This window comes from Perca fluviatilis, chromosome 17 (genome assembly GCF_010015445.1).
Source record: "Perca fluviatilis chromosome 17, GENO_Pfluv_1.0, whole genome shotgun sequence".
Taxonomy (NCBI): Eukaryota; Metazoa; Chordata; class Actinopteri; order Perciformes; family Percidae; genus Perca; species Perca fluviatilis.
The window spans coordinates 418,163-434,082 of NC_053128.1; the positions used below are offsets into that span (position 1 = coordinate 418,163).

Genomic DNA, 15,920 nt, shown 5'->3' on the forward strand with positions numbered 1-15,920 from the left:
TTGGCCTTTTACTCAATCAATGTTAATGGGATATTTGCAATGGCAATGTACCGCAGACTTTGCAGCTCACACCTCGCAATAGTTCCTGATGTTTCCCTCCCCACTGCTTTGGGTTCCACTTTCGCATGCTCCTTGGGTCGGGGGCGACTCGCGCCGTGGAGGCTTGGACCCCGTCATATCTGCTTGCAGTTCTAGTGTTACTTGTTTTTAAGGCATTACGTGGATTGGCCCCTTTATATATTGCTGATCTCCTTACCCTACATCACTCCTCCAGGAACCTCAGATCGTCTAATCAGTTCCTTTTAGCTATTCCACAGTCTCGGATGAAAACAAAGGGTGATCGTGCCTTCTCCGTTGTGGCCCCGAGACTCTGGAACAAACTTCCCATTCATATTAGGTGCTCCTCTACTGCCGAGATCTTTAAGTCTCGTCTTAAAACACATTTTTGACTTTTTGACTTGACTTGACTTGCTTTCCCCGGGAAGTGAACTCCGCTCCCTGGCTTGAAAGTCCTGTGTTTTAGCTGTTGAAGTTGAAAGTGGCTACACAGTCGTGTGTGTACATGGAATACAGCAGGAGACTAAAAAAACACAGCCCTGGGGTGCTCCGGTGTTAAGGATGAGGGTGGAAGAGGCGTGTCCGCCCACCCTCACTACCTGGGGTCTAGCTGTCAGGAATCAAGGATCCACATGCACAGTGAGGTGTTTCATCCCAGGTCCATGAGCTTGACAAGTCTGGAGGGAACTATGGTGTTGGAAACTGATCTGTAATCTCACATAGCTTCCTTTCTTTTCCAGGTGAGATAGGGTTGGTGTGGAGGATGTGTGCTACGGCGTCTTCCGTTGATCGGTTGGTAGGGTAGGCAAACTGTACTGGGTCCTCCACCACCACCTCTGATGACTCTTCAGTGTGTGGTGAACCAGCAGAAGGTGAATAAAGGAGTGCATCTGATTGATTGCTGAGATCATTTCCCTGCTAACAAACATGTTGAAGTGAGTCCCCAGAGAATCCTGGGGCCTTATTCTGACTTCTTGAGCTTTGGCTGAGCAAACAGCTCATCCCCACTCTCTGAATCCTGCTTTTATTTCCCCCTGCTTCCTTTACAATCATCTTTTCATTACGCCTACTAATTAAAACACCAACAAGCTGCCACCCGAAGCCGCCACCCACCCAGCCAGCACCGTCCTTTAGGTCACCCAGCTCCCCGAGGAGGGAGAACAAACAAGAGAACAGTGAAGAAACACACACAGTCTGTTTTTACTGCTTCATCCTTTCTCCACTCCTCTTATCCTCTTTAATCCTGTACCTCTTTATGCTTGTTAAGCCGCTGGAGTAGTGTGCAAGCATAGGGGAAGAGGGCCAGGGGGTCAAGGAGGCTCCTACAAAGAGGTGGCCCCTCCAAAGAGGTGGCCCCTCCAAAGAGATGGCTCCTAGCAGTGGTGGTCCACTTAAATGAGCCGCTGAGGACTTTTCATGAATGGTCTGCTGGAAACAACTTTCACTCACAGTGAAAGCTGCACCATACAAGGTTTTAAAAATAAGCCAGACTAAAAGTCTCAGCCCCGGTAGCTACTCCTTGAAGTTGTGAGGTTCTGCAGACCCCACATGTGTTGGAAAGAACCATACTCTTATTATTTAAATGTGTTTGTCCTGAGAAAAGGTCATGGGGTCCTTAAAATCAAAAATGTGTAAATTACATGAAAATCTGCCTTTTAGATTAGGAGATTTTATGTGCTCAACTGACATTTAGACAAAGAGTGGTGCAGGGAGAACTCCAAAACAAAACAGAAATGAGTGAACAAACGATGCTGTTGTTTTTCTGTTGAGGACTGTCTCACTGGGCCTCATACGCACAAGTGATTCATGAAATTTTGAATCCTTGAAAACTCTGAATTCTCGCTTACAGAAAAAAACAATCCTCATGAATTGTCCAGGTCTGACCTATGAGTTTCAACAGGGGGAAAATACTTGTCAGACTTTAGAATTTGAATGTCTTGTCTAAATGAATCTGAAGTTTAATGTAAACATTAAAACACAGTTCACCATATCAGTATCATTTGCTTCACCATCTCGCCAAACAAATGATCAAATCCCATGAACTCACATGTGATGACGGCTCCCTACACCAGCAGACAAACATTTATTATATTTCCATTCATTCTTTCTCTTCAATATTTAAACAACCAACACAAATTGATGTTACATTTCCTTTCATTACCTTTATTATTTTTTCACATACCTGTAAATGATGTTGCAGCTTACTTTTATTGGTTGGAATGGATGGTGTTTCATATTAAGATGTCTATAGAGCCAGTTGTCATTCCCAGGGAGTCAAATACCGACGCTTTGCCTCAGCTCTTTGCGTCTGATACCGTCGCACAAGCGGCAATATTAGATTATTATTATTAGATGCTCAGAGCAAATGCTCCAGAAGAATGGGTGCCAACGTCCACATAGAAAGGGGGTCGGGTGGTGGATGGGTCAAACAAAACAGGACTTTCACCCAGGATGTCCCTCATGTCCTGTTTGTCACTATAGTGACATTACTTATTTTAACCTCACCCACGATCTTTCCCTAACCCTAACCACGTGGTTTTGTTTCCTAAACCTAACCACATAGTTGAATTTGAATTAGCCACGTGCAATGTGAAATATAAAGTATATTTGTGCTTTGTTGGGGGGTTAAAGAACACAACAGGACGTCACACAAATGGGCCGTTTCATTGACACACAATCTCCAGATCGCTGTTTTTGGTCTAAATGCCCCTCAAGCTGTTTCTCCACTGTATTAACAGCTTCACATTCAAACCATACTCGCCTTCACAGCTACTGATATCGACGATAATGTGAGCGTCTCCGTCTTCTCTACTGTTGTTGTGTAAATGTGCAGGAGGGAGTTGGACAGCATGGAGAGGCTGCTGAATAGAGGAGGGTAGTCCCACTCAGAGAGGAGGAGGAGTGCAGCTGTCCAAACACTGAGCCTTCTGTACCTGCTCGAGCCACCTCCTTCCTCCCCCCACCCTGCCCTCCTTTTAGCCCTGTTCCCAGATTCAACACTCAGTCTGCCGGCCTCTGCTCTCACACCCACCGATGGGCACAAATACACAATTACACAGGTTTGCTCATCAAATGTATTAAAATAAAATACAAAATACTGCAATTAAAAAAGATGAGCTCTGCTCAGATTCGATGTGGCCAATCAGGATCGATTGAGGTGGGGTGCATGCTGGGTGGTTTGTGTCAGTCTAAGTGACCAAGAAGAATGATGAATGAAAGAAGAATGTGTGTGAATGAGCTCTGTGCTGGCTCTGTCTTCTTCTTGAGTCCCAGTCTTGGCTCGGGTCTTGAGCGCGGTTGCTCTTCAGCTTGACGTCATCATACTAAAACTATAGATGTTATCCACACACAGCACTCTCTGGGAGTCCAGACAACAAAACATCCCTCTGAGGGCAGGAATGGAGGTGTATAGGCAATCCCTCGCTTCTTCTACGACAATATTTGTAACTTCCAGAGATTTGTGAATGTCTCTCTAAAGCTGTTTTTTGTCAAACAAAAAGTGAGAACACAACTGCACAACTACTTTGGGCACCTTTTGTGTGTACAACTGAGGGAAACCCCAAGAATGCCTTTGAGAAGAGACTCTCCAAAAGTGTATGCTGTTATAATACATTTTGTCTCACCCCTGTTTATACATTTTAGCCTTCAGAGGACACTTTGCACAAACTACTTTCCAAGCATGCCGTGGCATTTAGATCATTGAGGGGTGACGCTCATTTCCAATCAGTCATTGAGTCAAATTACAAAGACAAAAACAGAACATAAAGGAAAATACAATCATAAGAAATACAGAGAAAATTATTTATTTGATAGATAAATTAGTGTAATAAGGATGCAAAACAAAGTACATCTCTGTAAAGCAGTTACAAGTAGAAGTTTGCAGGTTTAAAACCAGATTTCTAAATTGTCCAAGAGGCACAACTGAGTTGATTTTGAATAAATAAAATCAACTTGTCTGCAAAACGTGTCTATGGAGGGATTTCGCCTGTTTGGCAGTACAACTGTACTTTCACCTTCGAAATGGGAAAGTAGAGCCTCTGATGTTGTTGGTTTGTTCCTGATCAGTTTCATGCTATCGTCGGTTCAACATGAGGAGTTCGGTCATAATTTTGGTATCATGACAACACTAACTTGAACAAGATGCCTGATGGCAGAGTTTATTCTGGCTCAGAATGGGCCTTTGGGGGGGGGGGGACGACTACGCACGACAGTGAGCATGATCAGCTTGCGTACAGTAAAGGCTAGTTTGGCTTTGCCAGATCTTCCTCCACAGCGCTGCAGAGGAAGGTCTGGCTAGTCCACACAGCATTCTGATGGGAGGAAAACATGCTCTGGTTTATTGGCATGTCTTTAAACCAATCACAATCATCTTGGGCGGTGCTAAGCTCCAGACGGAGCCCCGGTGCCTCTGCTAAATAGTCTCAGGAAGGAACTTGTTTTGGTGGAACATGTGTACGTTCAAAAGTAGTTTTAGTCTTGCAACAGAAAACTCAGATTGGACAGATAGTCTAGCTAGCTGTCTGGATTTACCCTGCAGAGATCTGAGGAGCAGTTAACCATAGTCCTCACAAATCCACCGGAGGTTAGAACGCCAACACAAAAGACACCCAAGGTGACAGATATCCGGACAAATGAGTGAAATCCGGAAGATTTTCCAGCGGCAACAGAGCAATCCCAGAAGTGGAACGTCAAGGATATAGACTAACCAGTATATAACTGGAGTTATCAGGGACAGAGGGCCTCAGGTCCAGTGGTACACACAACAAATAACAAGATGGAGATGAATTAACATGTACATTAATTTAAACGTATAGTCCTTCCAAGTCAGTTATAAGATAGTCCTTTTCCCTTTGGTAAGGGTCATTTTCTATTTCCTTTCCCTGAGTAACACGTCATTCCACAGCTCATACTATTCATAAACCAACACTATAGTTAGACGGCCCCATGTATGGCCTGAATTACAAGAAACAGACAGAAAGATATAAGTGTACCAAGAGCACAAATACAAATAAACAATGTACTAAAGAAAAGAAGAAAAAAAAGATGACTGTAATTCTGGCATTGCTTGTATCACTGGTGCCCATTCTTCAGCAAACCTGTCTGTTTTCAGCTGTGATCTTGCTGTTATTGTCATTTTGGCTATTAGAAGCAGAATCTTCAATAACCCCCAATTTCCACTGGCTGCGTAACGGCTGCGGATCTGCTCCAGAACGGCGGCGGAGTCATTAGGTTTCCATTAAAGTCAGTGGGTGTATTTCCACTGACTGCAGAACGGCTGCGTTCCGACTGCGTCCCAGCTCCAGTGGTCCGCAGCCCTCCGGAGCAGATACACTGAGCTTCTATTTTTGCCAGACGCCGGAGAGCTCCGCAGCAATTCAGCACACAGCAGATAGTGCGGAACAGGAAGTTGAGCACAGAAACAAAATAAAACATCTGGTTAATTTTCAAAATAAAATACACCGTGCTCACTGCGGATCATATTTCCCTGCACTACACCTTGAAAACACAGCACAGAGCTGTTTCCCCTCTACTCCTCCGTATGGAAACAACAGTTTTGTGGTTCTATTCTATGGGAATTTGCGAGATCTTGTGGGTCCTCGTGACTACAGCTATCAGTCATGGCCGCAGCCGTGCTGCAACAAATCCGGACCTTGTGGGTATTAATGGACGGCGGAGCACAGAGCCGATACGCAGCGGAGCCGGTCCACAGACGTTCTTGCATTCAGTGGAAATTTTAAGAGTAAGGAGATCAGGCCACTATGTGTCATAGTCTCAGGAGGTACACTCAAAATGAAAAGTGCTGGATCCAAAGTTCAGTTAATGCCCAGAATCTGCCCAACCTCACCCTGAACATCCCTCCAGAAATCCCTCCACTGTCTTCATTGTTAGCACTGGTGTGTCTGCTGTGTTTTCTCAGGTTGTTTGCCACCAAGTGCAGCGGCTGTCTGGAGAAGATAGCAGCCACGGAGATGGTAATGCGAGCTCTGGAGAGTGTTTACCATCTCAGCTGCTTCTGCTGCTGCGTCTGTGAGCGCCAGCTGCGCAAAGGAGACCAGTTTGTTCTGAAAGAAGGTCAGCTGCTGTGCAGGAGCGACTATGAGAAGGAAAGGGAGCTGCTCAGCACCGTCAGTCCAGACAGCTCAGACTCAGGTAACCCTCACAGCCTATTACAAACCCAGTGAGTTTAAAACACAGCCAATTAATAACTTAATGTACATGTACATATGTACGATATGTGAAAAAGTCATTTCTTGTGAATGTAACTGTCTCAAAGTCAATAAGCAGACAATTTGAATTGTTGGCCCTTGACTTAGAAGTTTCTAAGAGTCTTCACATCATGGTTGTTGGTTGTTATAGACCTCCCTCAGCTGACAGTAGCACTCTTTCCTCTCTGAGGGAGTTTTTAACAAGTCTGAATTATAATGAAATTGTCTTTTTAGGAGATCTTAATTGGAACTGGCTTCTGCCAATGTCTGACCATTTTAAATCATTTTGTGTTTTTTCAGATTGTGAATAGCCCCACCAGACCAAACTTAAAACATCCAGAAAAATCATTAATTGATCTCATTCTTACAAATGCCCCTCACAAATATTCCTGTGCCTCTGTTTTTGCAAATGATATAAGCAATCATTGTCTTATAGCATCTGTAAGGAACACAAAAATTCCTAAAACAAGGCCGCGCATAATTTTTAAGAGGGCAATGAAGCAGTTTTCAATGCAGGGCTTTTTACATGATCTGTATGATTTTGATTGGGGAAGAATTAGTCTTATTGATGATGTTGAAAATGCTTGGACATTTTTTTATGATGTTTCACAGACCTGGTAAATAAGCATGCCCCACTCAAAAGACATAGAGTGAAAGAGCGAAATAATGTTTGGTTTAGCAATGAATTGTCTGACCTTCTTCTAGAGCGAAATCCAGCCTGGGCTCAAGCTAGAAAGTCAAAGCTCGAGTCTGACTGGTTGAAATTTCGGCGTTTACAGAATTTAAGTACTGTAAAAATCCATAATGCCAAATCCGCCTATTTCCTTTCTGAAACATCGAAAAAGATTTGATAGCAAATCCAGTTACGTATTTAATTAACCTTTCTTTAACCACAAATCAAGTACCAGCCATCTGGAAATCTGCCAATGTTCTCCCCCTTCACAAAGGTGGTGATCCTGAAAACTAACTAACTATAGGCCTATTTCTAAATTGTCAATATTAGCTAAATTAATGGAATCAGTCATCAGCATGCAATTAAAATACTATTTAATTAATAACAATATTCTGAATGAATTTCAATCTGGTTTTAGGAAACAACAATAATAATAATAATAATAACAGCTATTTCAAAAGTTGTAAATGATCTGGTCAAAATCTTAGACAATAAAAGGCCCTGTGCAGCACTGTTTATTGATTTGTCAAAAGCTATTGACACAGTGGACCATAAAATACTTCTTCAAAGACACTTCTATTGGACAATCAGAACAAGCAGTGGGATGGTTCAACAGTTATCTAACAGGGAGAACACATTGGCCCTCATTTATCAACCTAACGTAGATATGAGCGCAGAAATCGTCTTATGACAGGCTTCACGTGTGATTCATAAAACGTTCGTATCACACCAATCAGAGCGTAAGAATGGTCGTACATTGATAAATGCAGCGGCTGGAAACAATCGTAATTTAAATATCACGCCCCAATATATTCTTGGTTTTGAGGCCTCACCCCTACAATTTACGACATGGTGAGACGTAATCCGGCTGAGAAGTGGCACTTTTCAGAGGTGGAGATTGAAACCCTGATATCTCAGGTTCATTTGCACTAACGTGTGTACTATTTGGCAGCCTGAAAACTGGTATTAAAGGCTGTAGAAAGAATGCGGGATGAAAAGAGATCACTGATGCGGTCAACAGTGTTGCCGTAGTAAATTGTACTCCAGCTGAAGTTTAGCCTATTTAATTTATACATCCTTGACACATTTTCTATAGTCCTAATAGTAATATACAGGCTTCTATTGTAATCTCTTAGGCCTACATGGTGTACCTATATTTAAATAAACACACAGTAGCGGAGTTTATGCAGTGTCTTTTTTTTTCATGAGTCAGAACGAGGCAACAGCTGAGGGAGAGTGCGTGTCCTCCGTCCCCCCGTGCTGGACCACCACCCCAACCCTGTCTCCTGACAGCAGAGGGGCTGGAAAAACAAGCCGAAATAACTCGGTCAATGGCAGAAATAAATCGTTCACGACAGAGAAATGAAAACCTGAATAATAAATAAAAATGTGCATCGTCATGTTTCCTGTATTGAATATCATTGCCAAACATAACACGATAGGCTACCTTTTAAAAGCGAGGAATAATATATAGCCCCCAGTTGGGGCTGTGCTGGACACTGCTCTCTGGGCATCGGGTCATCTGGCTCCATCGCTACATTTATGGCACCCAGTTTTCCTGCGAGATGTTGTGCAGAACCCCACAGGCTAAAACAATGTTGCAGACTTTTTCTGCCGTGTATAGGGTCCCCCCCCCTGCTGATGCAAGCCATCTGCCCTTAAACAATCCGATGGAGCGCTCCACCGTGGCACGTGCGCGTACGTGTGCACTGTTGTACTGGCTCATAGAGGTCTTCTAAAAGAGCCAGATCTGCCATTGCTGATAAGTGAGCAACTGATGACTTCTCCTTCTCCTGTTAAACTTAGTATATGCTGCACCGCAAGGCCACGCTGACTCGGAAACTTGCGTACACGAGTTCAGACCAGACGTGAGATTTTATCGCAGCCTACGCTCACGTTCAAATTGATAAATGCCGAGCTTTGCATAGGAATCGGCGTACGCCCGTCCTATGCCTGTTTTAGGTCGTACGCACGTTTCATAAATGAGGGCTAATGTGTGCAAGTAGATGGCTTCACGTCTGCCTCCCTAAATATTTCAAAAGGGGTGCCTCAAGGCTCAGTCCTTGGGCCACTTCTTTTTAGCATTTATATAAACAACCTCTGCAATAATATAAATAAATTAAACTATCATTACTATGCTGATGATACTGTTCTCTACTGTTCTGGGTCCACTTTAGGTCAGGCAATCACAAATTTACAATCTGCTTTTAACATCTTGCAACATAATCTGGCTACTTTAAAATTGGTTCTAAACTCTAAAAAAAGTCATGACTTTCACTAGGGGAAAATCATCTAAAAACAATGTCCCAACCATTTGTACACTTTCAGGTACAGAAATCGAAGAAGTGTCACATTACAAATATTTGGGCATTATCATTGATCAATCACTGTCTTTTACATTGCATGTCAAAGGTTGAAGTTAGGTTTTTTTCTTCAGAATCAAGTCTTGTTTATCCTTTGGAGCAAAAAAACAACTTGTAAATGCAACATTCTTGTCTGTTTTGGACTATGCTGACATTTATATTATGTTTTCAACCTCCCAGTGTCTTCATGCTTTGGACATGGTGTTTCATGGAGCCTTAAGATTCATCACAAACTTAAAATCTCATACTCATCACTGTTTGCTGTACTCTCGGGTCGAGTGGTTCTCCCTCTCAATTAGGCGTTGGATGCACTGGCATCTTTTTATTTATGACTTTATGATTTATGACAGTGACTTCAAATGGTAGTCGTAGTAGTTCATGTCATATCAGGGCGCTGCAGGGCGTTACAGGATGTAGCGTGGCCCAGCAGAGCATGGATGGACGTAGCAGGAAGCTGCAGGGTTCAGCAGGACGCAGCATGACACTGCAGGGCACTGCTGAGCTTAGCAGGGAGTGCAGCAGGACCACGGCGACAGCTGGAACCAAGATCTTGGTGCCAACGTTCTCCAAGGAAATACGCTGGGGGAAAAAAACATAAGGACTCCGGGGAGTAAACTCCCCAGAAGCTAGGATTAATAACAAGCATTTCTGGGACGGGATACACACAAATGGTAATAGAGAGGGAGAGGAGAGAGCAGCTCAGTGTGTCAAAGAAAGGAAGGAAGTCCCCCGGCAGTCTAAAACTATAACAGCGTAACTAAGAGAGACAGGTCATAAGGAGAGGTAGCTTTTTTGGCTTGGAACTATTCCCTGCCGGATCGGGCTTTGCTGGCCTGCCTCCCTCTACTTTGTTATATATTATTAATCTAACAATTATGAAGAGAAGCAGGTGGGCCAGTTAGGTGGACACTGCAACTCCTCACTCCCTAACTATAAGCTTTATCAAATAGAAGAGTTTTAAGTTCATTCTTGAATGCGATTACAGTTTCTGCCCCCCGAACCCAGATCGGGAACTGGTTCCATAGGAGAGGAGCCTGATAACTGAAGGCTCTGGCTCCCATTCTACTTTTAGAACTACTACTTCCTCCTTATCTGAACGCTTACATCCTCCCGAGGTCTGCAGGGACATATCACTTGCGTTCACAGGATCTGTTTTTATTGTCAGTCCCTAGAGCCCGCACTGACTTTGGCAAAAAGGCTTTTAATTTTGCAGCACCATCTGCATGGAATCAGCTTCAGAATGAACTACAGTTGAAGGAGTTGGTCTCACTTTATTCTTTTAAAGGCTTTTTAAAGGACGTCTGTCAGTGTGCTTTTAATTTCTGAAGGAACTGACTACTGGACTGCTTGATATTAAGCTAAGTACTTACTTTATTTGGGTTTTTGCTGCTTCTTCTACTTTTCTACTTTCTACTGCTGGTGTGTGTTTTCTGCTGGACTGGTTGTGTTAGGCCAAATTTAGTGGTTCTTGTTAAAGTGAAACTAGTTAGTGTGAAGTGTGACTTTTGGGAGTGGAGGTTAACGGCTCTCAGGTGCTTTGACTGATTAGCCAGGGTGTGGCCTCCCCACCTGTAGCAAACACCGATCTCCTCCTTGTATTTAACACTAGCATTTGCGTGAAGCGGCAGCTTCAGCGGACAAAGACTTGGAGGAAAAAGACAAAGGAGTCTACGCAGGTGTCTTCGCGGGAGGCTAAGTGGGAAGTTAAGTGGCCTCGATATCTCATATCTCACTTACATTGCTCGGTGTCTTCATTTGGAAATGTGCTGCTTTTCCATTCCTGTACTTGTTTCCTCTCGGAGATACTACAAACCACGCACTAGCTCGCAACATTTCCGCAACCCCACCTCTCTTACCTATCCCACCCGTTCCACACACACCTAACACCTTGTTGCAGGTGGCCTGTCGAACTGCCAGTCTGCCACTCGCAAGACTGAGTTCATCTCTGGCTTTGCCAGCCTGAAATCCCTTGACTTCCTTGCCCTCACTGAGACCTGGATTACACCAACCAACACATCCACCCCTGCTGCTCTCTCTTCTGCCTACTCTTTCACCCACACACCCAGACCCAGTGGGAGAGGCGGGGGGACAGGCCTACTCATTAACCCCAAGTGGAGATTTTCTCTCTACCCACTGCCACAGTTCACTCCACTCTCTTTTGAACTTCATGCTGTCACCATAACTCATCCGGTACAACTAGTCATCATTGTTATCTACCGCCCACCAGGTTCTCTGGGGGAGTTTTTGGAGGAGCTGGATGTCCTTCTTTCAAACATCCCTATAACTGGTCCTCTGCTGGTACTTCTGGGCGACTTCAACATCCAGACAGAGAAGTCAGCTACCTTTCTTCACCTTCTCTCTTCTTTTGCCCTCTCACGCTCTCCTTCACCACCCACTCACAAAGCTGGCAACCACCTGGATCTCATATTCACCAGAAACTGCTCTACATCCAACCTCACTGTTACCCCACTCCATACCTCAGACCATTTCTTCATCCCTTACTCTTTACCACTCTCCCAAGCTCACAACCATATCTCAAGAGACACCGTACCTGTCCGCCATAATATTCGTTCACTCTCTCCGCGCTGCTGCAACTCGACGTACCCTCCTCCCATTGACTCTTTCTTACTCATGCCTCCTAACGCTGCCACAGACACTCTACTCTATACTCTATCCTCCTCTCTCGACTCTCTCTGCCCTCTTACTTCACGACAGGCTAGCAAGTCCTCCCCAGCGCCATGGTTATCTGACTCAGTACGTGCTGAAAGATCAACTATACGGGCAGCGGAAAGGAAATGGCGGTAATCTAAACACCCAGATGATCTGCTTACCTATCAGTCTCTTCTTTCCTCCTTCGCTGCCTCTATTTCTGCAGCAAAAAGCTCTTTTTATCAAACCAAAATTGAATCCTCTTTCTCCAACCCAAAAAACTTTTTTCCATCTTCCCTAACCTGCTAGATTCCCCCAGTCCACCTCCTCCCTCCTCCCTCCTACCAACCCACTTTTCAACTACTTTGTAAAAAAGATAGATGACATACGCTCTTCATTCTCCACCACACCTCCTAAAATCACCTTACCATCCATCACATCCAGTACTCTTTCCTCTTTCACCCCTCTATCTCCAAATCAAATTCTTACTTTGATTACCTCTGCCCGAACCAACCACCTGCCCCCTGGATCCTATCCCTTCTCACCTCCTCCAGGTCATTGCTCCTGACCTTCTTCCTTTCCTCACTCATCTCATTAACATCTCCTTGTCAACTGGCTGTTTCCCCGATGCCCTCAACGAGGCAAGAGTGACTCCACTACTCAAAAAACCAACACTCGACTCCTCTGATGTAAATAACTATAGACCCGTCTCCCTTCTTCCATTTCTATCTAAAACTCTTGAGCGTGCCATTCATAATCAACTCTCTACCTATCTCCACCAGAACAACCTTCTTGATCTCCACCAGTCTGGCTTCAAGGCTGGTCACTCAACAGCAACTGCCCTACTTGCTGTCACTGAGCAGCTTCACATCGCTAGAACAACCTCTCTCTCTTCCATCATCATCTTTCTGGACCTTTCTGCTGCCTTCGACACAGTGAACCACCAGATCCTCATTTCGACACTCCAGATTCTGTGTCTGTGGCTCTGAGCTCTCTTTGCTGACATCTTACCTGGCAGACCGAACCTACCGGGTAACTTGGAGAGGATCTAGCTCAGAACCTTTCCCACTCAAAACTGGGGTTCCTCAGGGATCAGTCCTGGGTCCCCTCCTCTTTTCTCTGTACACCAACTCTCTCGGGTCTGTCATTCAGTTGCACAGCTTTTCTACACCCAACTAATTCTCTCCTTTCCTGAGTCTGAAACTCAAGTAGCAGCACATATTTCGGCCTGTCTGACTGACATATCTTCTTGGATGTCCACACACCATCTGAAACTCAACCTTGACAAGACTGAGCTCCTTTTCCTTCCAGGGAAGGGCTCTCCTACCCAAGACCTGACTATAACAATTGACAACTCTGTGGTAGTCCCCACCCAGACTGCTAAAAACCTGGGTGTGACACTTGACGACCAACTCTCCTTCACTGCTAACATTGCTGCAACCACCTGTAGGATACACGTAGGGTACAGATTTGATCATTGGTAAATTATCAAATATGTTTTATCAATATTAATAAAGTTATGAATATGGTTATTAATAACTTTATCAAATCGACAAACAATCAAAACGGGGCACCACCCTGCAAGTCAGGGACCAATAATCAAACTGTGGAACAGTCTCATTTCTGTAAAAATATCCTTTAAAAAGGAATTAAAGGAAGGGGTGATTTCGAGCGCGGACCCGTTCGACCAGCAATTATCACAACAAGTAGCCTACACAAATAATCACCAGCAACTGCTAATTAAGTATAGTCGAATTTATTAACGTCACAATTATCAGTAGCCAATCAATAATCCTTCAATATTAAAATGTATATACCTTTTACAATATCACAACCAAACAAAGCAAAAACAAAAGCAGCATGTCATGGACACGTCTGTGTCTGTGTGTGAGTGTGTGTGTGTGAGTGTGTGTGAGAGAGAGTGAGTGAAAGAGGAGGGGCGGTGTCGAAGTGTAGTTCTAATACAAAAACAACTCCAAAAATGGCTACTCCTGTGAGCTGCACAAAACCATTTAGCCTCAAGAGGGCAGTAGTGGTCCTGGGTGCACGGAGAGGGGCTGAAGAAGCCGAGGTGGGGGTTGCTAGGCAACGCGCACGTTTATACCATATGCTAGGTCACCTATTAGCTCTATACAAACTCCACGTGGTTAAGTTAGCAGCGTTAGCTCGGGAGCTACGTGGCTAGCTTATATGTCCGTGTGTGTGTTAGTAAAAGGAACAGAATAAAGGAGGAAAAGAAAAGAAACACTCTGATCTTAGTTATCGATAACGGCCAGCTCAGTGGCTAACAGCTGATTTCCGCGATTGTCTCGCAGACAGTAACTAAACTCCGTGAAAGGAGTGGTTTAGCAGGTAGCGCTTACGGTTTTAACCCAGCTACTTAACACAACCTAAATCAAAAGTATAGTGATCAGTTATACATTCACAGCAACAGATTAATAACCAGATATGGCCAATACATGATTACAATCACAGATCACCTTAATGGCACAAGCGAATAAATAAAACCAAAACGCACTAGTTCTAAAGTCTGCCCAGAACTGTGTAAAAGCCTCCTTACTGTGTGCGTTGTTTGTCAGTTAATCTCTTGCCAGAGGTTAACGATCCGTTTCTTCCAGAGCAGTGGACGAGACGTAATCCAGGTCGATAAAACAAGAAACAGAACGCCGTCCTTTTCTTGAATCCAGGCTGATTAAACCCGCTGCAGATGAGGGAATACTCGGCCAGTATTTCCTCGGATCCCCTTTGTATATCAGACAGATATAAAATTGTCCCAGCTCAAAACTCGACCAGCGAGGTGATGCTGGCTAGCTAGCCCGGACTAGTGTGCCTCCTGTAGTAACCTGGGTCACCGTGGAAAAGCGACGATCTTGGGGTTAACAGGCTATTTATAGTTTGAGACCCCATGCTGCGTTTATGGTCCCGCTGAACCAATAGGAAGACTCAAAACTCTTGAAAGTTTGAAGACTACAATCTTGTAGTTCTTTGACTTCCTGCCAGCTGTGAGGCTTGTCCCTTCTGGCTGGGACTTTCGCATAGAGGTGTGAATTAACCAGGCTTTGGGTTTTACATACAGGCCACGATTCCTTTGTCTCTCTGGTCAGCTCAATCTGAGGCCTTTTGGTTAAATCAGGTTTAACCAGCTTCTTGGTCCCCAACACACCCAATCATGTAGATACTGTGGAACGATGTGACAGTTATCGAGGCATAGTATCGCTTTTTCTTAGTTCGAATGATGTCGATGCATGTGCACAGTTTCTGGATCATTGCATCCTGCTGCTGAATAAAGTGGCGCCTCTTAAAATTAGAGAATTACCTTCTGTTAATACAACCCCGTGGATGAATGACGCCATTCGCAGCTTGAGGCGTATCTGTCGGAGAACTGAGCGTTTATGGAAAGTAACTCAGCTCCAAGTCCATCGCCTGTATCTTAAAGAGCTCTTAATTGACTTAAATGAAACGATCAAGGAGGCTTGAGCCTCTTATTTTACGAAGCTGATTTCTTCCTGTAAAAACAATCCTAAAGCTCTGTTTGAGACTATTAACAATATTGTTTCCCCCGCCAAGTGTACTGTCCCTGTGTTTTCAAATGTGGACTGTAACCATTTTTTGTCTCATTTTGTGGACAAGGTTAGTGCTATCAGGGCAGGCATAATTCCATCAGTAAGCCCCCATATTGTTACTCATCAGAGACTTTCAGTACTGGACTCCTTTTGCCCCTTGTCCCTGAATGATTTTATTAAGCTAGTGGGCTCCATTCAACTGAGACTACTCTCCTAAAAGTCTCTAATGATATTCTGATGGCTGCTGATGGGGATAAATGTTCTGTTCTAGTCCTTCTGGATCTGAGTGCAGCGTTCGATACTGTGGATCACTGCACTCTGATTAACAGACTGAAAACAACGGTGGGCATTACTGGATCAGCCCTGGAATGGTTTTCTTCCTATCTTTCAGACAGGAGTTTTTCTGTAG

At 44.2% G+C, this 15,920-nt stretch overlaps 1 protein-coding gene across 1 annotated transcript in view; it reads left to right on the top strand.

Annotated features, from left to right (window-relative positions):
• The window catches only part of LOC120546092 (LIM/homeobox protein LMX-1.2-like), a 78,233-nt gene that overhangs the window by 41,256 nt on the left and 21,057 nt on the right, over positions 1-15,920 (top strand). Inside the window, exon 3 of the mRNA XM_039780867.1 lies at positions 5,975-6,207. Coding sequence (XP_039636801.1) covers positions 5,975-6,207 — 233 coding nt within the window. The remainder of the gene's footprint in view (positions 1-5,974; positions 6,208-15,920) is intronic.